The sequence below is a fragment of the Pristiophorus japonicus genome, chromosome 1, assembly GCF_044704955.1.
Source record: "Pristiophorus japonicus isolate sPriJap1 chromosome 1, sPriJap1.hap1, whole genome shotgun sequence".
NCBI classification, from domain to species: domain Eukaryota; kingdom Metazoa; phylum Chordata; class Chondrichthyes; family Pristiophoridae; genus Pristiophorus; species Pristiophorus japonicus.
In genome coordinates this window covers 331,693,453-331,719,141 of record NC_091977.1, presented here as the reverse complement: position 1 = coordinate 331,719,141, position 25,689 = coordinate 331,693,453, and the positions used below count along the sequence as shown (strand labels likewise).

At 54.2% G+C, this 25,689-nt stretch overlaps 1 protein-coding gene across 1 annotated transcript in view; it reads left to right on the top strand.

The window, feature by feature from the left end:
* bmper (BMP binding endothelial regulator) overlaps positions 1-25,689 on the top strand; it is a 166,230-nt gene that overhangs the window by 34,186 nt on the left and 106,355 nt on the right. The window contains exons 5-8 of the mRNA XM_070874387.1: positions 982-1,072; positions 3,125-3,207; positions 21,440-21,539; positions 22,283-22,392. Coding sequence (XP_070730488.1) covers positions 982-1,072; positions 3,125-3,207; positions 21,440-21,539; positions 22,283-22,392 — 384 coding nt within the window. The remainder of the gene's footprint in view (positions 1-981; positions 1,073-3,124; positions 3,208-21,439; positions 21,540-22,282; positions 22,393-25,689) is intronic.

Sequence of the window (25,689 nt, the reverse complement as noted above, 5' to 3'; positions counted from 1 at the left end):
TATCCTGCAGATATTTCTGGGCAAAGAAGTTGATGGGTCGCTCTGAAGCTAGATAAGAACATGAGGGAGAAAGGATTAGAACAATATGCTGATATGTTAAATGACGCAGGGTGCGAGGAAGCTCATGTGGAGCATAAGCACAAGTACAGAGCAGTTGGGCTGAATGGTGCTGTACATTCTATGTAATTCTATGCAACTATTGGGGGAGGAAACCTGTCGTCCTTACCCTGTCTGGACCTATATGGGACTCCAGTCCCACACCGACGTTGTTGACTCTTAACTGCCCTCTGAAGTGGTCTAGCAAGACACTCAATCATATTAAACCCTCTACCAGTGGTTGAAGAAGAACCTTCTCAATGTAATGTTTCCTACATTATAATAGTGAATACACTTCAAAAGTGCTTCATTGGCTGTAAAGTGCTTTGAGGTTCTAAAAGGTACTATAGAAATACAAGACTTCTTTCCTTCCTACCTTTCTTTCGCATTCCAACATGCGTCTTTAAAGCACTTTACTATTGAGCAGTTGCGATAAGTAAAGCTCTTTTCAAATTCTCGTCACAGAACATGAGGATCGATTAATGAAGTGGAGCTAAATGTTGATTACTATTTGTGGAAGTTTGAAGGAAGCAGGAATTATTGAAACATCAAAGTAAACAGCAGCAAAAGTGTCCAGACACAGTTTAATCGAGTTACACATGGCACTGTGAGAATTGGATTCCACTCCTTGGATTCTGTTCCGTTTTCAAGAAATGTTATCAAGTTTTTTAGATAAATAAAAAAAGTCTTGTGTTTGTACCTGTCGTGTGGCTTTGTCCCACACAGCACTTGTGTGGGAGGTCAAAGGCAACTGTGTCGAGCTTGTGCTGTGATCTGAAGCCCGTGCGGACACAGAGACTCAATCAGTGAAGCTTTCTTCGCAAACACCTTGCATGATGCGCATAAATAGGGAATAACAATCTGTGTTTCATGTCTTACCTGTAGGAAGGTGTCGTTACAGAATCAGAGGTGCTGTGTGTGGTCTATTGTAAAAATCCCATAGTGCAACAGGGCAGCTGCTGTCCAGTGTGTCAAGGTGAGCGAGCTTTCACTGGGAGGGATTTCTGGCTTGCGAACCTGTTATTTTCCCTGTAGGTCTTGGAATCGACTTTAAAACCAAATGAAGAGAGGTAAGGAATGACCTTTCCTCTCCGCCCCTACCCGCCATGATCCCAGCGAGATCGGCTGGGAGGGGGTATGTTTAACGTCGAGTGTAGACAGGCGGGTTACAGCGAGTGATGCTGCTTGGCTGATTACTTCTCCCCAATCACTCCTCATCCAGATGATGTTTGTGAATTCCAAGTGTTTACCCTGGGGAAGATTAGAGGACTTGCTGTTTACCTGCTCTCTGTGAGTGAGGCATTCTCCCCCTCTCCCTCCTCGCTCCCTCTCCCCCTCTCTTCCACTCTCCCCTATTACCCCTCTCTCTCCTCGCTCCGTCTCCCCCCTCACTCCTCGCTTCCTCTCCCTCTCTCTTCCACTCTCCCCTATTCCCCCTCTCTTTCCTCGCTCCGTCTCCCTATCGCCCCTCCCTCTTCCCCTCCCTCCCCTTTCTCTCCCTCTCTCTCTCTGTCTTCCTCTCTCCCCTATCTCTCTCTCTTTCCCTCTCCCCCTCCCGCCAATGTGAAGATTTCAGATTTATAATCATCCCAGGAGATCCTTATTTAAGAGACACTCAGTGATGGGATCTGTGAATCAGAGTTATGGTTCCAAATGTACTGCAGTTTGCAACATCCATTAGCCATCTCAGGGCACATGTTGCTCCTCTGCTTTGCAGCGAGCTGGTGAGACAATATCTGCTGAAATGAGCAATCCAGGGCCTCGCTTCACTAACAGGTCTGTAGTTTTCAGAACACGGTTTAGTGATGCTGCAGGCCTGAGCTACAGACAGCCAGTGGAACTGTTCATTTCATTTCAAGTGACTGAGAACCCTTTGTCAAACATCAGTACAGGCTGTGAGTCATAAACCATTCGCTTGCTCTCAACTGCAATTTGAAATATTGTGTGTAATAAAAACTGAGCTGGTTTGTGGTTCTTTGTGATATCAACATGTGAAGGAGCTTTTGTGTTATGGGATACCGTAACCTGGTGGTTCTAGTATTGGACTAGTAACCCAGAGGTCAAGAGTTCACAATCCCATTGAATTCACAAAGTCTGGTAATTTGTGGGCTAGCAGGAAAGTTGACTAATGTCCTTCAGGGAAGGGAAGCCGTCACTTTGCCCTAGTCCGGCCTACATATGACTCCAGTCCCACGCGGTGTGGTTTACTCGATGCCCCTGGGGTTATTCGGGAAGGGCAATGAATGCTGCCTTTACCAAGGACGAGCTGCGCTGTTGTTGGTGCGTTGATCATGTGCAGTTGAGCTCCACACAGCTGACAACAGGATTCAACTCCTCACGGTCTTGCGTTCTGGCCTCACCTGTTAGCTCGTCACCTAAAATTGTTGGTGATTCAAGCCCAGAACCAGTGTAGAGCTCAACCCGCAGATAGCCCTGCTCCCTTGGGTACATCACTGGCCCCCAATACCCAGCCAGACATCTTCCCATTTACTTCCTACTCACATCGCTCGCTCTCTGTTAGCCGCAGGGAGAACGTCCATGTGTGTTTTCCATAACGGTAGCCCTGCATTTCCTCAGGGTTTAGGCTGTTGTGGAGGCCAGGCCAAAGACAGCTGGTTCTAGCCGATGTCACTGCCCAGCTGCACTTACACCAGAGTTTCCTGGGAGTGTGGAGTGTCATAGAAGGAGGTGGGACTGATGGAATCGAATGGTCTGATGGAATTCCCCGGTGCCCTGCCCCCAATGTCTGATCTTGGGGGTGGGGCTCGAACTTTGAACCGGTCAGTGTCATTGTAGCAGCTGGTCGCCTATCAGTTCCTGGTTCCGTGATCGTCAGCTTCTTATCGATTGTGTAAAATGGCAAGCGCTGGAAGGAGTTACAGGCTGAGATTTAATCCCAGAGTTCAGCTGATGCCATAAACCACTAGCGCTCTCTGCCTTGGCTTTTGTACATTGTGCTCTTATTTCCTCCCATCCCCTGCCGTTCTCTTTATTGGCTGTATAATTAGCATCTTGTTATTTATTTCAGAGTGTGAGTTTGGTGGTAAGCACTACAGAGAAGGAGAAGATTTCCACCCCGATGGGAACAGGTGTATTAAATGTTCCTGCACTGTGAGTATAAATAGATCATCCTTTACATAGTGTTATGAGAATTGCCCATACTGAGTGTGAGGGAGATGCTGTTTTATAACAGTTGGGGTATTATCAGCCGAGCGTGACGGGGCAAGTGTTACGTGAAGTAAGTTTAACACTTCCAGAAAGTGCAGCTGTGTGCACAGCACTGTACACTGCTCCCTCATTCACCGTGCCCCCATTCACCGTGCCCCCATTCACTGATCCCCCATTCACCACGCCCCCATTTACTGATCCCCCATTCACCACGCCCCCATTCACTGATCCCCCATTCACTGATCCCCCATTCACTGATCCCCCATTCACTGATCCCCCATTCACCGCGCCCCCATTCACTGATCCCCCATTCACTGATCCCCCATTCACTGATCCCCCATTCACCGCGCCCCCATTCACTGATCCCCCATTCACTGATCCCCCATTCACTGATCCCCCATTCACCGCGCCCCATTCACTGATCCCCCATTCACCACACCCCCATTCACTGATCCCCCATTCACTGATCCCCCATTCACTGATCCCCCATTCACTGCGCCCCCATTCACTGATCCCCCATTCACTGATCCCCCATTCACCGCGCCCCCATTCACTGATCCCCCATTCACTGATCCCCCATTCACTGATCCCCCATTCACCGCGCCCCCATTCACTGATCCCCCATTCACTGATCCCCCATTCACTGATCCCCCATTCATCGCGCCCCCATTCACCGCGCCCCCATTCACTGATCCCCCATTCACTGATCCCCATTCACTGATCCCCCATTCACTGATCCCCCATTCACTGATCCCCCATTCACCGCGCCCCCATTCACTGATCCCCCATTCACTGATCCCCCATTCACTGATCCCCCATTCATCGCGCCCCCATTCACCGCGCCCCCATTCACTGATCCCCCATTCACTGATCCCCATTCACTGATCCCCCATTCACTGATCCCCCATTCACTGATCCCCCATTCACTGATCTCCCATTCACCGCGCCCCCATTCACTGATCCCCCATTCACCGCGCCCCCATTCACTGATCCCCCATTCACTGATCTCCCATTCACTGATCCCCCATTCACCGCGCCCCCATTCACTGATCCCCCATTCACTGATCTCCCATTCACTGATCCCCCATTCACCGCGCCCCCATTCATTGATCCCCCATTCATTGATCCCCCATTCACCACGCCCCCATTCACTGATCCCCCATTCACCACGCTCCCATTCACTGATCCCCCATTCACTGATCCCCCATTCACTGATCCCCAATTCACCGCGCCCCCATTCACTGATCCCCCATTCACTGATCCCCCATTCACTGATCCCCCATTCACTGATCCCCAATTCACCGCGCCCCCATTCACTGATCCCCCATTCACTGATCCCCCATTCACTGATCCCCCATTCACCACGCTCCCATTCACTGATCCCCCATTCACTGATCCCCAATTCACCGCGCCCCCATTCACTGATCCCCTATTCACTGATCCCCCATTCACTGATCCCCCATTCACTGATCCCCCATTCACCGCGCCCCCATTCACTGATCCCCCATTCACTGATCCCCCATTCACTGATCCCCCATTCACCGCGCCCCCATTCACTGATCCCCCATTCACTGATCCCCCATTCACTGATCCCCCATTCATCGCGCCCCCATTCACCGCGCCCCCATTCACTGATCCCCCATTCACTGATCCCCATTCACCGCGCCCCCATTCACTGATCCCCCATTCACTGATCCCCCATTCACTGATCCCCCATTCACCGCGCCTCCATTCACTGATTCCCCATTCACCGCGCCCCCATTCACTGATCCCCCATTTACTGATCCCCCATTCACCACGCCCCCATTCACTGATCCCCCATTCACTGATCCCCCATTCACTGATCCCCCATTCACTGATCCCCCATTCACCGCGCCCCCATTCACTGATCCCCCATTTACTGATCCCCCATTCACCACGCCCCCATTCACTGATCCCCCATTCACTGATCCCCCATTCACTGATCCCCCATTCACTGATCTCCCATTCACCGCGCCCCCATTCACTGATCCCCCATTCACCGCGCCCCCATTCACTGATCCCCCATTTACTGATCCCCCATTCACCACGCCCCCATTCACTGATCCCCCATTCACTGATCCCCCATTCACTGATCCCCCATTCACTGATCCCCCATTCACCACGCCCCCATTCACTAATCCCCCATTCACTGATCCCCCATTCACTGATCCCCCATTCACCGCGCCCCCATTCACTGATCCCCCATTCACCGCGCCCCCATTCACTGATCCCCCATTCAATGATCCCCCATTCACCGCGCCCCCATTCACTGATCCCCCATTCACTGATCCCCCATTCACTGATCCCCCATTCACCGCGCCCCCATTCACTGATCCCCCATTCACTGATCCCCCATTCACCGTGCTCCCATTCACCACGTCCCCATTCACTGATCCCCCATTCACTGATCCCCCATTCACTCATCCCCAATTCACCGCGCCCCCATTCACTGATCCCCCATTCACTGATCCCCCATTCACCGTGCCCCCATTCACTGATCCCCCATTCACTGATCCCCCATTCACTGATCCCCCATTCACCGCGCCCCCATTCACTGATCCCCCATTCACTGATCCCCCATTCATCGCGCCCCCATTCACCGCGCCCCCATTCACTGATCTCCCATTCACTGATCCCCATTCACCGCGCCCCCATTCACTGATCCCCCATTCACCGCGCCCCCATTCACTGATCCCCCATTCACTGATCTCCCATTCACTGATCCCCCATTCACCGCGCCCCCATTCACTGATCCCCCATTCACTGATCCCCCATTCACTGATCCCCCATTCACTGATCTCCCATTCACTGATCCCCCATTCACCGCGCCCCCATTCACTGATCCCCCATTCACTGATCCCCCATTCACTGATCCCCCATTCACTGATCCCCCATTCACTGATCTCCTATTCACTGATCCCACATTCACCGCGCCCCCATTCACTGATCCCCCATTCACTGATCCCCCATTCACTGATCTCCCATTCCCTGATCCCCCATTCACCGCACCCCCATTCACTGATCCCCCATTTACTGATCCCACATTCACCGCGCCCCCATTCACTGATCCCCCATTCACTGATCCCCCATTCACTGATCCCCCATTCACCGCGCCCCCATTCACTGATCCCCCATTCACTGATCCCCGATTCACTGATCCCCCATTCACTGATCCCCCATTCACCGCGCCCCCATTCACTGATCCCCCATTCACTGATCCCCCATTCACCGCGCCCCCATTCACTGATCCCCCATTCACTGATCCCCCATTCACTGATCCCCCATTCACCGCGCCTCCATTCACTGATTCCCCATTCACCGCGCCCCCATTCACTGATCCCCCATTTACTGATCCCCCATTCACCACGCCCCCATTCACTGATCCCCCATTCACTGATCCCCCATTCACCGCGCCCCCATTCACTGATCCCCCATTCACCGCGCCCCCATTCACTGATCCCCCATTTACTGACCCCCATTCACCACGCCCCCATTCACTGATCCCCCATTCACTGATCCCCCATTCACCGCGCCCCCATTCACTGATCCCCCATTCACCGCGCCCCCATTCACTGATCCCCCATTCACCGCGCCCCCATTCACTGATCCCCCATTCAATGATCCCCCATTCACCGCGCCCCCATTCACTGATCCCCCATTCACTGATCCCCCATTCACTGATCCCCCATTCACCGCGCCCCCATTCACTGATCCCCCATTCACTGATCCCCCATTCACCGTGCTCCCATTCACCACGCCCCCATTCACTGATCCCCCATTCACTGATCCCCCATTCACTCATCCCCAATTCACCGCGCCCCCATTCACTGATCCCCCATTCACTGATCCCCCATTCACCGTGCCCCCATTCACTGATCCCCCATTCACTGATCCCCCATTCACCGCGCCCCCATTCACTGATCCCCCATTCACTGATCCCCCATTCATCGCGCCCCCATTCACCGCGCCCCCATTCACTGATCTCCCATTCACTGATCCCCATTCACCGCGCCCCCATTCACTGATCCCCCATTCACCGCGCCCCCATTCACTGATCCCCCATTCACTGATCTCCCATTCACTGATCCCCCATTCACCGCGCCCCCATTCACTGATCCCCCATTCACTGATCCCCCATTCACTGATCTCCTATTCACTGATCCCACATTCACCGCGCCCCCATTCACTGATCCCCCATTCACTGATCCCCCATTCACTGATCTCCCATTCACTGATCCCCCATTCACCGCGCCCCCATTCACTGATCCCCCATTTACTGATCCCACATTCACCGCGCCCCCATTCACTGATCCCCCATTCACTGATTCCCCCATTCACCGCGCCCCCATTCACTGATCCCCCATTCATCGCGCCCCCATTCACCGCGCCCCCATTCACTGATCTCCCATTCACTGATCCCCATTCACCGCGCCCCCATTCACTGATCCCCCATTCACCGCGCCCCCATTCACTGATCCCCCATTCACTGATCTCCCATTCACTGATCCCCCATTCACCGCGCCCCCATTCACTGATCCCCCATTCACTGATCCCCCATTCACTGATCTCCTATTCACTGATCCCACATTCACCGCGCCCCCATTCACTGATCCCCCATTCACTGATCCCCCATTCACTGATCTCCCATTCACTGATCCCCCATTCACCGCGCCCCCATTCACTGATCCCCCATTTACTGATCCCACATTCACCGCGCCCCCATTCACTGATCCCCCATTCACTGATCCCCCATTCACTGATCCCCCATTCACTGATCCCCCATTCACCGCGCCCCCAATCACTGATCCCCCATTCACTGATCCCCCATTCACCGCGCCCCCATTCACTGATTCCCCATTCACTGATTCCCAATTCACTGATCCCCCATTCACTGATCCCCCATTCACCGCGCCCCCATTCACTGATCCCCCATTCACCGCGCCCCCATTCACTGATTCCCCATTCACTGATTCCCAATTCACTGATCCCCCATTCACTGATCCCCCATTCACCGCGCCCCCATTCACTGATCCCCCATTCACTGATCCCCCATTCGCTGATCCCCCATTCACTGATCTTCCATTCACTGATCCCCCATTCACTGATCCCCCATTCACTGATCCCCCATTCACTGATCCCCCATTCACTGATCTCCCATTCACTGATCCCCCATTCACTGATCCCCCATTCACTGATCTCCCATTCACTGATCTCCCATTCACCGCGTCCCCATTCACTGATCCCCCATTCACTGATCCCCCATTCACTGATCCACCATTCACCACGCCCCCATTCACTGATCCCCCATTCACTGATCCCCCATTCACTGATCTCCCATTCACTGATCTCCCATTCACCACGCCCCCATTCACTGATCCCCCATTCACTGATCCCCCATTCACTGATCCCCCATTCACCGCGCCCCCATTCACTGATCCCCCATTCACTGATCCCCATTCACTGATCCCCCATTCACCGCATTCCCCCCCCCACACCGCGCTCGCCTCATTCACCCCACTCCCCCCCCACGCACCGCGCTCCACCCATTCACCGCACTCCCCCCCACACACCGCACTCCCCCCATTCACCGCACTCCCCCATTCACCGCACTCCCCCATTCACCGCACTCCCCCATTCACCGCGCTCCCCCGTTCACCTCACTCCCCCATTCACCGCACTCCTCCCCCCCACCACCGCACTCCCCCATTCACCGTGCTCCCCCGTTCACCGCACTACCCCGTTCACCGCACTCCCCCGTTCACCGCACTCCCCCATTCACCGCGCTCCCCCATTCACCGCGCTCCCCCATTCACCGCGCTCCCCCATTCACCGCGCTTCCCCATTCACCGCACTCCCCCATTCACTGCACTCCCCCCCAACTGCACTCCCCCATTCACCGCGCTCCCCCATTCACCGCGCTCCCCCGTTCACCTCACTCCCCCATTCACCGCACTCCTCCCCCAACCACCGCACTCCCTCATTCACCGTGCTCCCCCGTTCACCGCACTCCCCCATTCACCGCACTACCCCGTTCACCGCACTCCCCCGTTCACCGCACTCCCCCATTCACCGCGCTCCGCCATTCACCGCGCTCCCCCATTCACCGCGCTTCCCCATTCACCGCACTCCCCCATTCACTGCACTCCCCCCCAACTGCACTCCCCCATTCACCGCGCTCCCCCATTCACCGCGCCCCCATTCACTGATCCCCCATTCACTGATCCCCCATTCACTGATCCCCCATTCACCGCGCCCCCATTCACTGATCCCCCATTCACTGATCCCCCATTCACTGATCCCCCATTCACCGCGCCCCCATTCACTGATCCCCCATTCACTGATCCACCATTCACTGATCCCCCATTCACCGCGCCCCCATTCACTGATCCCCCATTCACTGATCCCCCATTCACTGATCCTCCATTCAGCGCGCCCCCATTCACTGATTCCCCATTCACTGATTCCCCATTCACTGATCCCCCATTCACCGCGCCCCCATTCACTGATTCCCCATTCACTGATCCCTCATTCACTGATCCTCCATTCACCGCACCCCCATTCACTGATCCCCCATTCACTGATCCCCCATTCACTGTTCCCCCATTCACTGATCCTCCATTCACCGCGCCCCCTTTCACTGTTCCCCCATTCACTGATCCTCCATTCACCGCGCCCCCATTCACTGATCCCCCATTCACTTATCCCCCATTCACTGATCCCCCATTCACTGATCCTCCATTCACCGCGCCCCCATTCACTGATCCCCCATTCACTGATCCCCCATTCACTGATCCCCCATTCGCTGATCCCCCATTCACTGATCCTCCATTCACTGCGCCCCCTTTCACTGATCTTCCATTCACTGATCCCCCATTCACTGATCCCCCATTCACTGATCCCCATTCACTGATCCCCCATTCGCTGATCCCCCATTCACTGATCCCCATTCACTGATCCCCCATTCGCTGATCCCCCATTCACTGATCCTCCATTCACTGCGCCCCCTTTCACTGATCTTCCATTCACTGATCCCCCTTTCACTGATCTTCCATTCACTGATCCCCCATTCACTGATCCCCCATTCACTGATCCCCCATTCACTGATCCCCATTCACTGATCCCCCATTCGCTGATCCCCCATTCACTGATCCCCCATTCGCTGATCCCCCATTCACTGATCCCCCATTCACTGTCCCCCATTCACCGCGTCCCCATTCACTGATCTCCCATTCACTGATCCCCCATTCACTGATCCCCCATTCACTGATCCCCCATTCACCGCATTCCCCCCCCCACACCGCCCTCCCCTCATTCACCCCACTCCCCCCCCACGCACCGCGCTCCACCCATTCACCGCACTCCCCCATTCACCGCACTCCCCCCCCACACACCGCACTCCCCCCATTCACCGCACTCCCCCATTCACCGCACTACCCCGTTCACCGCACTCCCCCGTTCACCGCACTCCCCCATTCACCGCGCTCCCCCATTCACCGCACTCCCCCATTCACTGCACTCCCCCCCAACTGCACTCCCCCATTCACCGCGCTCCCCCATTCACTGATCCCCCATTCACTGATCCCCCATTCACTGATCCCCCATTCACTGATCCCCCATTCACTGATCCTCCATTCACCGCGCCCCCATTCACTGATTCCCCATTCACTGATCCCCCATTCACTGATCCCCCATTCACCGCGTCCCGATTCACTGATCCCCCATTCACTGATCCCCCATTCACTGATCCTCCATTCACCGCGCCCCCATTCACTGATTCCCCATTCACTGATTCCCCATTCACTGATCCCCCATTCACTGATCCCCCATTCACCGCGTCCCGATTCACTGATCCCCCATTCACTGATCCTCCATTCACCGCGCTCCCATTCACTGATCCCCCATTCACTGATCCCCCATTCACTGATCCTCCATTCACCGCGCCCCCTTTCACTGATCCCCCATTCACTGATCCTCCATTCACCGCGCCCCCATTCACTGATCCCCCATTCACTGTTCCCCCATTCGCTGATCCCCCATTCACTGATCCTCCATTCACCGCGCCCCCTTTCACTGTTCCCCCATTCACTGATCCCCCATTCACTGATCCTCCATTCACCGCGCCCCCATTCACTGATCCCCCATTCACTGATCCCCCATTCACTGATCCCCCATTCACCGCACCCCCATTCACTGATCCCCCTTTCACTGATCCCCCATTCACTGATCCCCCATTCACTGATCCCCCATTCGCTGATCCCCCATTCACTGATCCTCCATTCACTGCGCCCCCTTTCACTGATCCCCCATTCACTGATCCCCCATTCACTGATCCCCCATTCACTGATCCCCCATTCACTGATCCCCATTCACTGATCCCCCATTCACCGCATTCCCCCCCCCCCACACCGCGCACCCCTCATTCACCCCACTCCCCCCCCACGCACCACGCTCCACCCATTCACCACGCTCCACCCATTCACCGCACTCCCCCATTCACCGCACTCCCCCTCCCACACACCGCACTCCCCCCATTCACCGCACTCCCCCATTCACCGCACTCCCCCATTCACCGCACTCCCCCATTCACCGCGCTCCCCCGTTCACCTCACTCCCCCATTCACCGCACTCCTCCCCCCCACCACCGCACTCCCCCATTCACCGTGCTCCCCCGTTCACCGCACTCCCCCATTCACCGCACTACCCCGTTCACCGCACTCCCCCGTTCACCGCACTCCCCCATTCACCGCGCTCCCCCATTCACCGCGCTCCCCCATTCACCGCGGTTCCCCATTCACCGCACTCCCCCATTCACTGCACTCCCCCCCCAACTGCACTCCCCCATTCACCGCGCTCCCCCATTCACCGCGCTCCCCCATTCACCACACTCCCCCATTCACCGCACTCCCCCCCAACCGCACTCCCCCCCAACCGCAATCCCCCATTCACCGCTCTCCCCCCCCCAACCACAGTCCCCCATTCACCGCACTCCCCCCCCAACCGCACTCCCCCATTCACCGCACTCCCCCGTTCACCGCTCTCCCCCCCCCAACCACACTCCCCCATTCACCGCACTCCCCCCGTAACCGCACTCCCCCATTCACCGCACTCCCCCATTCACCGCTCTCCCCCCCCAACCACACTCCCCCATTCACCGCACTCCCCCATTCACCGCACTCCCCTATTCACCGCTCTCCCCCCCCCCAACCACACTCCCCCATTCACCGCACTCCCCCATTCACCGCACTCCCCCATTCACCGCACTCCCCCATTCACCGCTCTCCCCCCCCAACCACACTCCCCCATTCACCGCACTCCCCCATTCACCACACTCCCCCATTCACCGCTCTCCCCCCCCAACCACACTCCCCCATTCACCGCACTCCCCCATTCACCGCACTCCCCCCCCAACCACACTCCCCCATTCACTGATCCCCCATTCACCGCGCCCCCATTCACTGATCCCCCATTCACTGATCCCCCATTCACTGATCCCCCATTCACCGCGCCCCCATTCACTGATCCCCCATTCACTGATCCCCCATTCACTGATCCCCCATTCACTGATCCCCATTCACTGATCCCCCATTCACCGCATTCCCCCCCCCCCACACCGCCCTCCCCTCATTCACCCCACTCCCCCCCCACGCACCGCGCTCCACCCATTCACCGCACTCCCCCATTCACCGCACTCCCCCCCCACACACCGCACTCCCCCCATTCACCGCACTCCCCCATTCACCGCACTCCCCCATTCACCGCACTCCCCCATTCACCGCGCTCCCCCGTTCACCTCACTCCCCCATTCACCGCACTCCTCCCCCCCACCACCGCACTCCCCCATTCACCGTGCTCCCCCGTTCACCGCACTCCCCCATTCACTGCACTACCCCGTTCACCGCACTCCCCAGTTCACCGCACTCCCCCATTCACCGCGCTCCCCCATTCACCGCGCTCCCCCATTCACCGCGCTTCCCCCCTTCACCGCACTCCCCCATTCACTGCACTCCCCCCCAACCGCACTCCCCCATTCACCGCGCTCCCCCATTCACCGCGCTCCCCCATCCACCACACTCCCCCATTCACCGCACTCCCCCCCAACCGCACTCCCCCCAACCGCAATCCCCCATTCACCGCTCTCCCCCCCCCAACCACACTCCCCCATTCACCGCACTCCCCCCCCAACCGCACTCCCCCAGTCACCGCACTCCCCCGTTCACCGCTCTCCCCCCCCCAACCACACTCCCCCATTCACCGCACTCCCCCCCCAACCACACTCCCCCCGTAACTGCACTCCCCCATTCACCGCACTCCCCCATTCACCGCTCTCCCCCCCCAACCACACTCCCCCATTCACCGCACTCCCCCATTCACCGCACTCCCCCATTCACCGCTCTCCCCCCCCCAACCACACTCCCCCATTCACCGCACTCCCCCGTTCACCGCTCTCCCCTATTCACCGCTCTCCCCCCCCAACCACACTCCCCCATTCACCGCACTCCCCCATTCACCGCACTCCCCCATTCACCGCTCTCCCCCCCCAACCACACTCCCCCATTCACCGCACTCTCCCATTCACCGCACTCCCCTATTCACCGCTCTCCCCCCCCCCCCCAACCACACTCCCCCATTCACCGCACTCCCCCATTCACCGCACTCCCCCATTCACCGCACTCCCCCATTCACCGCTCTCCCCCCCAACCACGCTCCCCCATTCACCGCACTCCCCCATTCACCACACTCCCCCATTCACCGCTCTCCCCCCCCAACCACACTCCCCCATTCACCGCACTCCCCCATTCACCGCACTCCCCTATTCACCGCTCTCCCCCCCCCCCAACCACACTCCCCCATTCACCGCACTCCCCCATTCACCGCTCTCCCCCCCCCAACCACACTCCCCCATTCACCGCACTCCCCCATTCACCGCACTCCCCCATTCACCGCACTCCCCCCCCAACCACACTCCCCCATTCACCGCACTCCCCCATTCACCGCACTCCCCCATTCACCGCACTCCCCCCCCAACCACACTCCCCTATTCACCGCACTCCCCCATTCACCGCTCTCCCCCCCAAACCACACTCCCCCATTCACCACACTCCCCCATTCACCGCTCACCCCCCCCAACCACACTCCCCTATTCACCGCACTCCCCCATTCACCGCTCTCCCCCCCCAACCACACTCCCCCATTCACCGCACTCCCCCATTCACCGCACTCCCCCATTCACCGCTCTCCCCCCCCAACCGCACTCCCCCATTCACCGCACTCCCCCATTCACCGCTCTCCCCCCCCAACCACACTCCCCCATTCACCGCACTCCCCCATTCACCGCACTCCCCCATTCACCGCACTCCCCCATTCACCGCTCTCCCCCCCCAACCACACTTCCCCATTCACCGCACTCCCCCATTCACCGCAATCCACCATTCACCGCACTCCCCCCCCCCAACCGCACTCCCCCATTCACTGCACTCCCCCATTCACCGCACTCCCCCAATCACCGCACTCCCCCCCCCCCACCACCACGCTCCTCCATTCACCGCACTCCCCCATTCACCGCGCTCCCCCATTTACCGCGCTCCCCCATTTACCGCGCTCCCCCATTTACCGCGCCCTCGATTTGCCACATTGCAGATGCAAGACCCCCCATTGTCTCTTTAATGACAGTAATGAATCTGCAGGGCACATTATTTGGTGGGTTTCCTGATACAGGCTGTGCCTCACATCACTGTGGTTTGTGCTTATGTGGGATTTGCCAGCTCACACGGACGGATGGGGTGTGGTGTCTGTTGTGTGCACTGACTCAGTGAGTGAGCGAGCACACAAACCATAAAAAAACACCACCTGTCCTCCTCAAAGGTCAATCGCCCATTTCACCCGCACTCCCAAACTCCCAACCCTTGATTTTAATTTAATTAAAAAGGAACAATTAGAGATTTGGGTGTGTGATGAATCAGCCAACCCCGGTGCTGTGACCAGATCCTTTGTAGAGGGAGACTCTGTACTTGGAGCTGAGCCAGTTACAATTCACCCTTTGAGGTGCAATGAGATGAGCAGTCAGTAATTTTGAGGAGGTCACTTCCAAATTAGGGGAATGTAAAAGAAACTGAACGTTCATTGATTTTCTCATCCTTGTTTTCAAATCCCTCCATGGCCTCGCACCTCCCTATCTCTCTAACCTCCTCCAGCCCTACAACACGGTGAGATCTCTGCGCTCCTCCAATTCTGGCCTCTTGTGCATCCCCGATTTCCATCGCTGCATCATTGCCGGCCGTGCTTTCAACTGACGAGACCCAAAGATCTGGAATTACTTCCCCAAAACTCTCCACCTCTACCTCTCTCTCCTCCTTAAAACCTACCTCTTTGACAAAGCTTTTGATCACTGTCCTAATATCTCCTTATGTGGCTCAGTATGACATTTTGTTTGATCACGTTCCTGTGAATTGCCTTGGGACATTTTACTATGTGAAAGGTGCTATATAAATGCAAGTTGTTGTTGCAGCTCCTTGTGCCTCTCACCAGTCCATTCAGTGTGTGTCTGATGGTCGGGCGGTGGGTTCTAGAAGAGTTGGAGACACTTGGTGGTGAAATTGGACCTCATTGAGCCTGCTTTCCAGATGGTCCAATTTAGGGGGCCAGCCTCTCGCGCCCCCAAACAGCATTGGAAACACGCCCAACGCCATACTGGTTCAGCTGCTGTCGAGGCGACCCTTGCGGACGTCCAAAACAGCCGTTAGGCCCCTGTAATTATGCTAATAAGGTGTATAACGCCTGTTTTAGTACCCAAACTCGAGATTGGTTTACCCTAAACTGGCTGGGCCATGGGCTGACTGCGTTCACCTGGTCTACGCTCGGCCTAATCGTGGCCCTTAAAGGGGCAACTGGCGGCCGGCAAAAAGTTAAGTTTGTGAACAAGTAATGGGTGAGACTGTTCACCATGGATGTTTTTAAGTGTAACGATGCCTGCATTATCCTTGGAGGGGTTAAAGCCGGTTGTGTCCATGTTGGACCTGTGCTAATGAGACCTTTTCAATCACAGCCTCTGTGACACCACTTTGAGCCCACACGCCTGCCCCATTACAGCTTCCCACATTACTATTACTGACATTCCTCCATTTACAAGTATCAGATTAGATTTCATGAATCTATCATTTGACCTGAATGCTTCTTCTGCCATAGTTGAGATTTGCTGTTCTATATCTCGCTCCCCTCAGCTTCATGCAATCTCTAAATTGTCCTGAATGATAATGTCACTCTCAACCCACTTACAAAATATCATCTCATTAGCAGACACACGTGCTCACCCGGCGGAGTTAAAACAATGTTTGCAGTGCATGTTAGATATCACACATGATTTAAAGAGTTATTTTGGTGGGTGAGGTGGAGAACAGTCACGGAAGCAGAAGATAACTGAGCTTTCCCTGTGAGTTTCTCATTGTAACATCTGACAGATTTCACAATTGTTATCTGGAAGTGTACTTTTGAAATGTCTGGCAGAACCAGCTGTGAATTGCTGATCTTGGGTTTCCCAGATACTAAACCGCTGCTTGATCATTAACCCTTCGCCCAAAGAAATATTGAAACGACACATCCCTGATCACATGGGCCAGCTCACCTTCAGGGTGACCAGTATTCGAAGTTATGATTCATTCTGTCTTGTGGCAAATGGCTCAGCTTGTAATCCATGTTGAAAAGAACATAAGAAGTTTTAGAAATTTTAGACCATGCAAGTCCTTTTTGTTCAATCAACCCCATCTGCTCACCATATCCCTCAAACCCACCTGCCTACATTCTCTCCATATCCCTCAAACCCCTCTTTCTCTATTTACACTATTAGTCCCAACAGCTTTCCTGGCAATTTATTTCATAGCCTTAATTTTCCTTGTGGTATTATTAATTGGATAAATTTCAGTGTTAAAGTAATGGCGATTGGAAAATCTGCATTCATATTGTTACCCTTTGTGCAAAGAAAGAAGAAAGACTTGCATTTATATTGCGCCTTTCACGGCCACCAGATGTCTCAAAACGCTTTACAGCCAATGGAGCACTTTGGGAGTGTAGTCACTGTTGTAATGTAAGAAATGCAGCAACCAATTTGCGCACAGCAAGCTCCCACAAACAGCAATGTGATAACGACCAGATAATCTGTTTTTGTTATGTTGATTGAGGGAATAATATTGGCCAGGACACCGGGGATAACTTCCCTCCTCTTCTTCGAAATAGTGTCATGGGATCTTTTACGTCCACTTGAGAGAGCAGACGGGTCTCATCCGAAAGACGTCATATAAAAAAAAGTGCAACTGACCTGCTCTCTGCTTCTTAACTTTCTAATTTTTAATTTATGTAGTGTAATGAAACTCGCATTTTGTAAAATAGAACATGCTAAATAACAAATAAATGGGAGTGAGTTTTTCAACTGTAAACCACGGAATTCAGTCGCAAACTGAAAGATCATCGGGATTGAGTACAGTCTGTGTCTTCCTCCACACTATCTCCCATTCTGCACACCCCCTCCAAGCCCCACATATACTGGGATAGTTCCCTGTATTTAGTTAGCAGAACCGTTGATCTGGGGTGTATTTAATTTGCTTTCCCTCAGTGACATGACAGAATTACCTGGGTTCATGGGTCATTTTTCTGTGTTACTTAACCTAAAGCTACACTTTGTTACAGAATTGGGTTGTCATGACCTGATAGGGAGACCAGTTTTATTGTCTGACCCCACCTCGCTTACAGTCACAGAGATCTTCGTTTGAATTCTCAATACTTTCAACATCTGAAACTTTTAATATCAGCTAGCAGAACATCAAATAATGCTTTTATGCTGCTTTTGTGTGTTATGGAATTGTGATCTCACCAGGGTTATCACATCACACTCTCCTAATCTTCTCAATTACAAGCGAAAGTTCATGATGAGGAACAAAATACATTTTACCTTCATTTTACATTTTCCTGAAAGCTTTATTTATTGTAGTCTGCCAGCTCAATGCTGGGCTGTATCCCCGACATGCTAATCGCTGGCAATCCCGTTACCACCTGGCCCTCTTGTTTGTTCAGCCCTTGCTCAGTGGGATCCAAGGGGACATCACACCCCGTGAACAAGGAGATTCTGATCAATAGAACCGGATTACCGGGAATCACTAAAGTGCATCTTTACACTGGGTACTGTTCTCAACAGTAAGTGTATCTCTTCACTCTGTGCCATCACTTCCAGAGAGCTGTGGTCAGTCTGACGTGGTCCAGAGCTTTCCCTGAACAGTTCGGTGCCATGGGCATCTGGGACTGCTCACAACTTGACCATTCTACAAGCAAGCGCTATACATGGAACTCCTTCACGGCAAACGAGTCAAATGTGGGCAGAGGAAACATTTCAAGGACACCCTCAAAGCCTCTTTGATAAAAATGCAACATCCCCACCGACACCTGGGAGTCCCTGGGCAAGGACCGCCCTAAGTGGAGGAAGAGCATCCGGGAGGGCGCTGAGCACCTCGAGTCTCATCGCCGAGAGCGCAGGCAGTGGAAAGAGCATGCGGCAAACCTGTCCCACCCACCCTTTCCCTCAATGATTCTCTGTCCTACCTGTGACAGGGACTGTGGTTCTCTATTGGACTGTTCAGCCACCTAAGGACTCATTTTTAGAGTGAAAGCAAGTCTTCCTTGATTCCGAGGGACTGCCTATGATGATGATGATGATGATCTACATGTGAGAGCTTGGGCAGTGAGTAGTCGATAGGAGGGCAGCGCAAACAATCTTGATTCTGAGCTACAAATCGTTAATCTAAATATCCATATAAAGCAACTACCTCTCTAAACTACTATATGTATATGGCCAGTGGGGATAGTTATACTATTGATTGACAAGAGCGAGATGCCTTAATCTCATAAAGCTTTGCCATCACTTTCCCACACATCGTATTTTCCTCATTCAAAGTACCTGAACCCACCGCATCAAGACTCACATTGCAGCATGTTAGGGCTCTGGACATGACAGACGTGCAGCTTATTGTATATCAGTCCGGGTGGTTAGGGTTCAGACATGAGAATCTGTGTTTAACTTCTGTTGTACACAAATTCTCATGATTCTGCTGTTCTATGAAATACATTGAAATGTTTTTCCTGCCCACGTCTGCAAATAGCCACAGACCTCCAGTCCCCCACCACCCCCAATCCCAGTGTCCAGCCTTCCTGGGGGATAGGTCAACTCTAGGACATGGCGTGAACCGTGCAGATGTCCCGGGCCAGGAGGACTGAGGGGGTAGGCTCCACCAGGACACTGAGCTCCAGTGGGAACCTTACGAGGAAAACCTCCCGAAGAGAGAGTGTTTGGGGAAACTCGCAATCTTTCATTTACAAAGACCCAGGGAAGGGGCCATCTCGCCTCACAAACCATGTCAGTGTGTCCTGTGCACCTGATGCCATCGTGTCGAATGGTGCGTGAATTTTCCGACCCACAGAGAGGGGGGGGGTGAGGGTCGGAGGGGATTGTTGGATTCCGCCCAATCCAAGTATCGGGAGGGGAATGGGTTCGGGCATCATTCGGATGCAGATGGAAATCGTTGGATTTCCCCCCCCTCCATCTACCCCACCTCCAGTCTGAGCCAGGCGGCAGGTTGAGACTGGGATGTAGTGGGAGACTCAGTCAATCCCAGCAGCAGCTCGAGACCCGGGATCAGCATTCCTCATCTTGGCCCACAACAACTCCACCCCTCCCCCCCCACGCCCACATCAGCACTCCCCCCATTCCTTCCAACCCTCAGCCTTCACTCTTCCCCCACTCCTCCTCCCTCCCTCCCCTTCCCACACTCCTTCCCCCTTTCCCCTTCCCTCTCGCTCCTCCCCCCCCCGCTCTTTTCCCCCATACTCCTTTCCCCCCCACACTCCGCCCCCTTCCCCCACACTCCTCCCCCTCCCCCTTGACCCTCATTCCTTCTCCCCACTCTTTCCGCCACACTCCTTCCCTCTACTCTTCCCCTTCCCCCAATTGTCCTTTAAAAGGGCCGTTGTCTTTGTGAGAGACATTCTGGTGCAGGGAGGGTAGTTTCCCGCCTGGTGGGCCACTGTGTTGTATGTTTGTAAACAAGCAGAGGTTGCAGAGATGCTGTCTCTTTAACTCGTTGAGATACACACCAGCAGAGTTTTCTCATTCAGAACTTTTTATTGGGCTTATAAGTTCAGTCAACCATAATTGCTGAAAATGGCCTGCTCAGCAATCTTGGATACTTTTCAAATTTTAATGCGTGCTGTCTGGTTTATAAGAATTTTTCCACTTAAAGGACCCTCTTCCAATTGTAGCTCCCTGCTCCTAGACCCACCACCTGTATACAGATACTGTATACATTCAGTTCAATAAACAGATTAATCTCACTAATGTAAACTTTGGTATAAACCATATAAAAGGACTTTATTTAAACCCAAATATTATTTTGTGCCAATTAATTTTTCCTCAGTCACACGGTATTAGTAAAAGTTTCTGTCAGATTCCCGGGAATCAGAGTGACGGACAGAAATCAAATACTTAGAATCGTGCAGCACAGAAGGAAGCCATTCGGCCCATCGAGCCTGTGCCGGCTCTTTGAAAGAACTGTCCAATTAGTCCCACTCTCCTGTGCTTTCCCCATAGCCCTGCAAATGTTTCCTTTTCATGTACTTATCCAACTCTCTTTTGAAACTTACTATTGAATTTGCTTCCATCACCCTTTCAGGCAGTGCATTCCAGATCACAACGTAAATAAAAAAATTCTCACCTCCCTGCTGGTTGTTTTGCCAAGTACCTTAAATTTGTGTCCTCTGGTTACCAACCTTCCTGTAAGTGGAAACAGTTTCTCCATAATGTAGGAAATGCGACAGTCAATTTGCACACAGCGAGCTCCCACAAATAGCAAATTGTGAGATCTGCTAATTACAAAAATAACAATTTGTACCAAGCATCAATCGTTCCAGTCATACCTGCAACACAAAGAGCAGGCGCCAATGTGCATATTATTTATACATTCCTCTTGTGTGTCGGCCTAGACTATGGGCTCAAGTCTCGGAGTGGGGAGCAATGAGCCAATGCAATAGTTTTCTGGTAATTGCAGCCTCTCTCACTCACTATTAATGTCTGGCATAAACTGGATGAAATAGCTGACAGTTGTAATCTGATTGTGTACAGGCCGGCACACTGCACTGTCTCAGGGAACTGTGTCCCATCCTCTCCTGCCCACAGCACCTCAGTCAAGTACCACCTGGAAAATGCTGCCCGAGATGTTTGGGTGAGTGAATATAATTTCCCTGAACTGCAATATGAATTTTGCTCAAATTAAAGGGAAAGATTTATTCAGAAGCACTGAACCAGGCCCTTGTATAATCCAATAACTCTCAGTACATCATGCTGAATGTTAAGGTCACTTTGACTGGTTAATTTTGATTATACCTTCCAATTAACATGATCAATATAACCACCAGGAAATATTGAACAGTTGGGGCTCTTTTCTCCAGAAAAGAGAAGGCTGAGAGGTAACCTGATAAAGGTCTTTAAAATTATGAAAGGGTTTGATAGGGTAGACATAGAGAAAATATTTCCACTTGTGGGGGAGACCAGAACTAGGGGCCATAAATATATTATAGTCTCCAATAAATCAAATGAGGAATTCAAGAGAAACTTCTTTACCCAGAGAGTGGTGAGAACATGGAACTCGCTGCCTCAAGGAGTAGTTGAGGCGAATAGCATAAATACATTTAAGGGGCAGCTGGGTAAACACATGAGGGAGAAAGGAATAGAAGAATATGTTGATAGCGTTAGCTGAAGAGGGGTGGAGGAGGCTCATCTGGAACATAAACCCCAGGACAGACCAAATGGGCTGAATGGCAGTTTCTGTGCTGTACATTCTATATAATTCTAGGTAATGATGGTCTTCAAATGGTTAGTTCAGTTCTCCCTGGATTTGGGAGGTGTAATTCGAAGTCTGTCCATGTTGCTGTAATGTTCTGCTCTCTTTCTGTGCCTTGCTTGCAGGACAGCGGCGAGTGTTTGACTTGACAGCTGGGAGCTGCTTGTTTCACAGTGAGGTCTATGAACACAGAACCTTGTTCCAGTATGATAACTGCACCACGTGTGTCTGTGAGGTAGGTGTCACCCAGATCATTGCCAGGGACTGACTTTATAGCTTCTACAGGCTGGATATAGAGTCAGGATTTGAGCAATGCAACAGTTAGTGGCTTCCTGGTGTGAGTAGATATTGGAATTGGGGATATTGGAATTCGGGGCAATGGGATTGGGGGATAGTGCAATTGGGGGACAGAGGGATTAACGGTGGCGTCGGGTCAGAGAGAGTGACACCAGGAATTGAGTCAGGGCGAGTGACACCGGGAGTGAGGTCGGGGAGAGTGATACCAGGAGTGAGGTCGGGGAGAGTGACACCAGGAATGAGGTCGGGGAGAGTGAGGTCAAGGTGAGTGATGTAGGAGTCAGGTAGAGGAGAGTGATGTGGAAGTGAGGTCAGGGAGAGTGACACCAGGAGTGAGGTCGTGGAGAGTGACACCAGGAGTGAGGTCGGGGAGAGTGATGTGGGAGTGAGGTTGGAGAGTGACACCGGGAGTGAGGTCAGGGAGAGTGACACCGGGAGTGAGGTTAGGTAGAGAGACACCGGGAGTGAGGTCGGGGAGAGTGACACCGGGGGTAAGGTCAGGGAGAGTGACACCGGGAGTGAGGTTAGGTAGAGAGACACCAGGAGTGAGGTCGTGGAGAGTGACACCAGGAGTGAGGTCGGGGAGAGTGATGTGGGAGTGAGGTTGGAGAGTGACACCGGGAGTGAGGTCAGGGAGAGTGACACCGGGAGTGAGGTTAGGTAGAGAGACACCGGGAGTGAGATCGGGGAGAGTGACACCGGGAGTGAGGTCGGGGAGAGTGACACCGGGAGTGAGATCGGGGAGAGTGATGTGGGGGAGAGGTCGGGGAGAGTAATGTGGGAGTGAGTTCGGGAAGAGTGACACCGCGAGTGAGGTCGGGCAGAGGTACACCAGGAGTGAGGTCGGGGAGAGAGATGTGGGAGTGAGGTCCGGGAGAGTGATGTGGGAGTGAGGTCTGGGAGATAGACACCGGGAGTGAAGTCGGGGAGAGTGATGTGGAAGTGAGGTTGGGTAGAGTGACACCGGGAGTGAGGTTGGGGAGAGTGACACCGGGAGTGAGGTCGGGGAGGGACACCTGGAGTGAGGTCGGGAGAGTGACACCGGGAATAAGGTCGGGGAGAGTGATGTGGGAATGAGGTCAGGGAGAGTGACACCGGGAATGAGGTCGGAGAGAGTGACACCGGGATTGATGACGGGGAGAGTGAAACTGGGAGTGAGGTCGGGAGAGTGATGTGGGAGTGAGGTCGGGGAGAGTGATGTGGGAGTGAGGTCAGTGAGAGTCACTCCGGGAGTGAGGTCAGGGAGAGTGACACCGGGAGTGAGGTCGGGGAGAGTGACACCGGGAGTGATGTCAGGGAGAATGAAACTGGAAGTGAGGTCTGGAGAGTGATGACGGAGTGAGGCCAGGGCGAGTGATGTGGGAGTGAGGTCGGGAAGAGTGACACCGGGAGTGAGGTCGGGGAGAGGTACACCAGGAGTGAGGTCGGTGAGAGTGACACTGGGAGTGAGGTCGGGGAGGGACACCTGGAGTGAGATCGGGAGAGTGACACCGGGAATAAGGTCGGGGAGAGTGATGTGGGAATGAGGTCAGGGAGAGTGACACCGGGAATGAGGTCGGGGAGAGTGACACCGGGAGTGATGGCGGGGAGAGTGAAACTGGGAGTGAGGTCGGGAGAGTGATGTGGGAGTGAGGTCGGGGAGAGTGATGTGGGAGTGAGGTCAGGGAGAGTCACTCCGGGAGTGAGGTCAGGGAGAGTGACACCGGGAGTGAGGTCGGGAAGAGTGACACCGGGAGTGATGTCAGGGAGAGTGAAACTGGAAGTCAGGTCTGGAGAGTGATGAGGGAGTGAGGTCAGGGAGAGTGATGTGGGAGTGAGGTCGGGAAGAGTGACACCGGGAGTGAGGTCGGGGAGAGTGTCACCGGGAGTGAGCTCGGGGAGAATGATGTGGGAGTGAGGTCGGCGATAGTGACACCGGGAGTGAGGTCGGGAGAGTGACACCGGGAGTGAGGTCAGGGAGAGTGACGTCGGGGAGAGTGATGTGGGAGTGAGGTCCGGGAGAGTGATGTCAGAGTGAAGTCGGGGAGAATGACACCAGGAGTGAGATCGGTGAGAGTGACACCGGAAGTGAGGTTGTGGAGAGTGACACCGGGAGTGAGGTCGGGGAGAGTGACACCAGGAGTGAGGACGGGAACAGTGACAACGGGAGTGAGGTCGGTGATGTGACACATGGAGTGAGGTCGGGGAGAGTGATGTGGGAGTGAGGTCAGGGAGAGTGACACCGAGAGTGAGGTCAGCGTGAGTGATACCGGGCGTGAGTTCGGGGCGAGTGACACCGGGAGTGAGGTAGGGGCGAGTGACAATGGGAGTGAGGTCAGGGAGAGTGACGTTGGGGAGAGTGATGTGGGAGTGAGGTCCGGGAGAGTGATGTCAGAGTGAAGTCGGGGAGAATGACACCAGGAGTGAGATCGGGGAGAGTGACACCGGGAGTGAGGTCGGGGAGAGTGACACCGGGAGTGAGATCGGGGAGAGTGATGTGAGAGAGAGGACGGGGAGAGTAATGTGGGAGTGAATTCGGGAAGAGTGACACCGCGAGTGAGGTCGGGCAGAGGTACACCAGGAGTGAGGTCGGGGAGAGAGATGTGGGAGTGAGGTCCGGGAGAGTGATGTGGGAGTGAGGTCTGGGAGATAGACACCGGGAATAAGGTCGGGGAGAGTGATGTGGGAATGAGGTCAGGGAGAGTGACACCGGGAATGAGGTCGGGGAGAGTGACACCGGGAGTGATGGCGGGGAGAGGTACACCAGGAGTGAGGTCGGGGAGAGTGACACTGGGAGTGAGGTTGGGGAGGGACACCTGGAGTTAGGTCGGGAGAGTCACTCCGGGAGTGAGGTCGGGGAGAGTGACACCGGGAGTGATGTCAGGGAGAGTGAAACTGGAAGTCAGGTCTGGAGAGTGATGAGGGAGTGAGGTCAGGGAGAGTGATGCGGGAGTGAGGTCGGGAAGAGTGACACCGGGAGTGAGGTCGGGGAGAGTGTCACCGGGAGTGAGCTCGGGGAGAATGATGTGGGAGTGAGGTCGGCGATAGTGACACCGGGAGTGAGGTCGGGAGAGCGATGTGGGAGTGAGAACGAGTATGACATCAGGAGTGAGGTTGTGGAGAATGACACCGGGAGTGAGGTCAGGGAGAGTGACACTGGGAGTGAGGTCGGGGAGAGTGACACCAGGAGTGAAGTTGTGTAGAGTGACACCGGGAGTGAGGTCGGGGAGAGTGACACCAGGAGTGAGGACGGGAA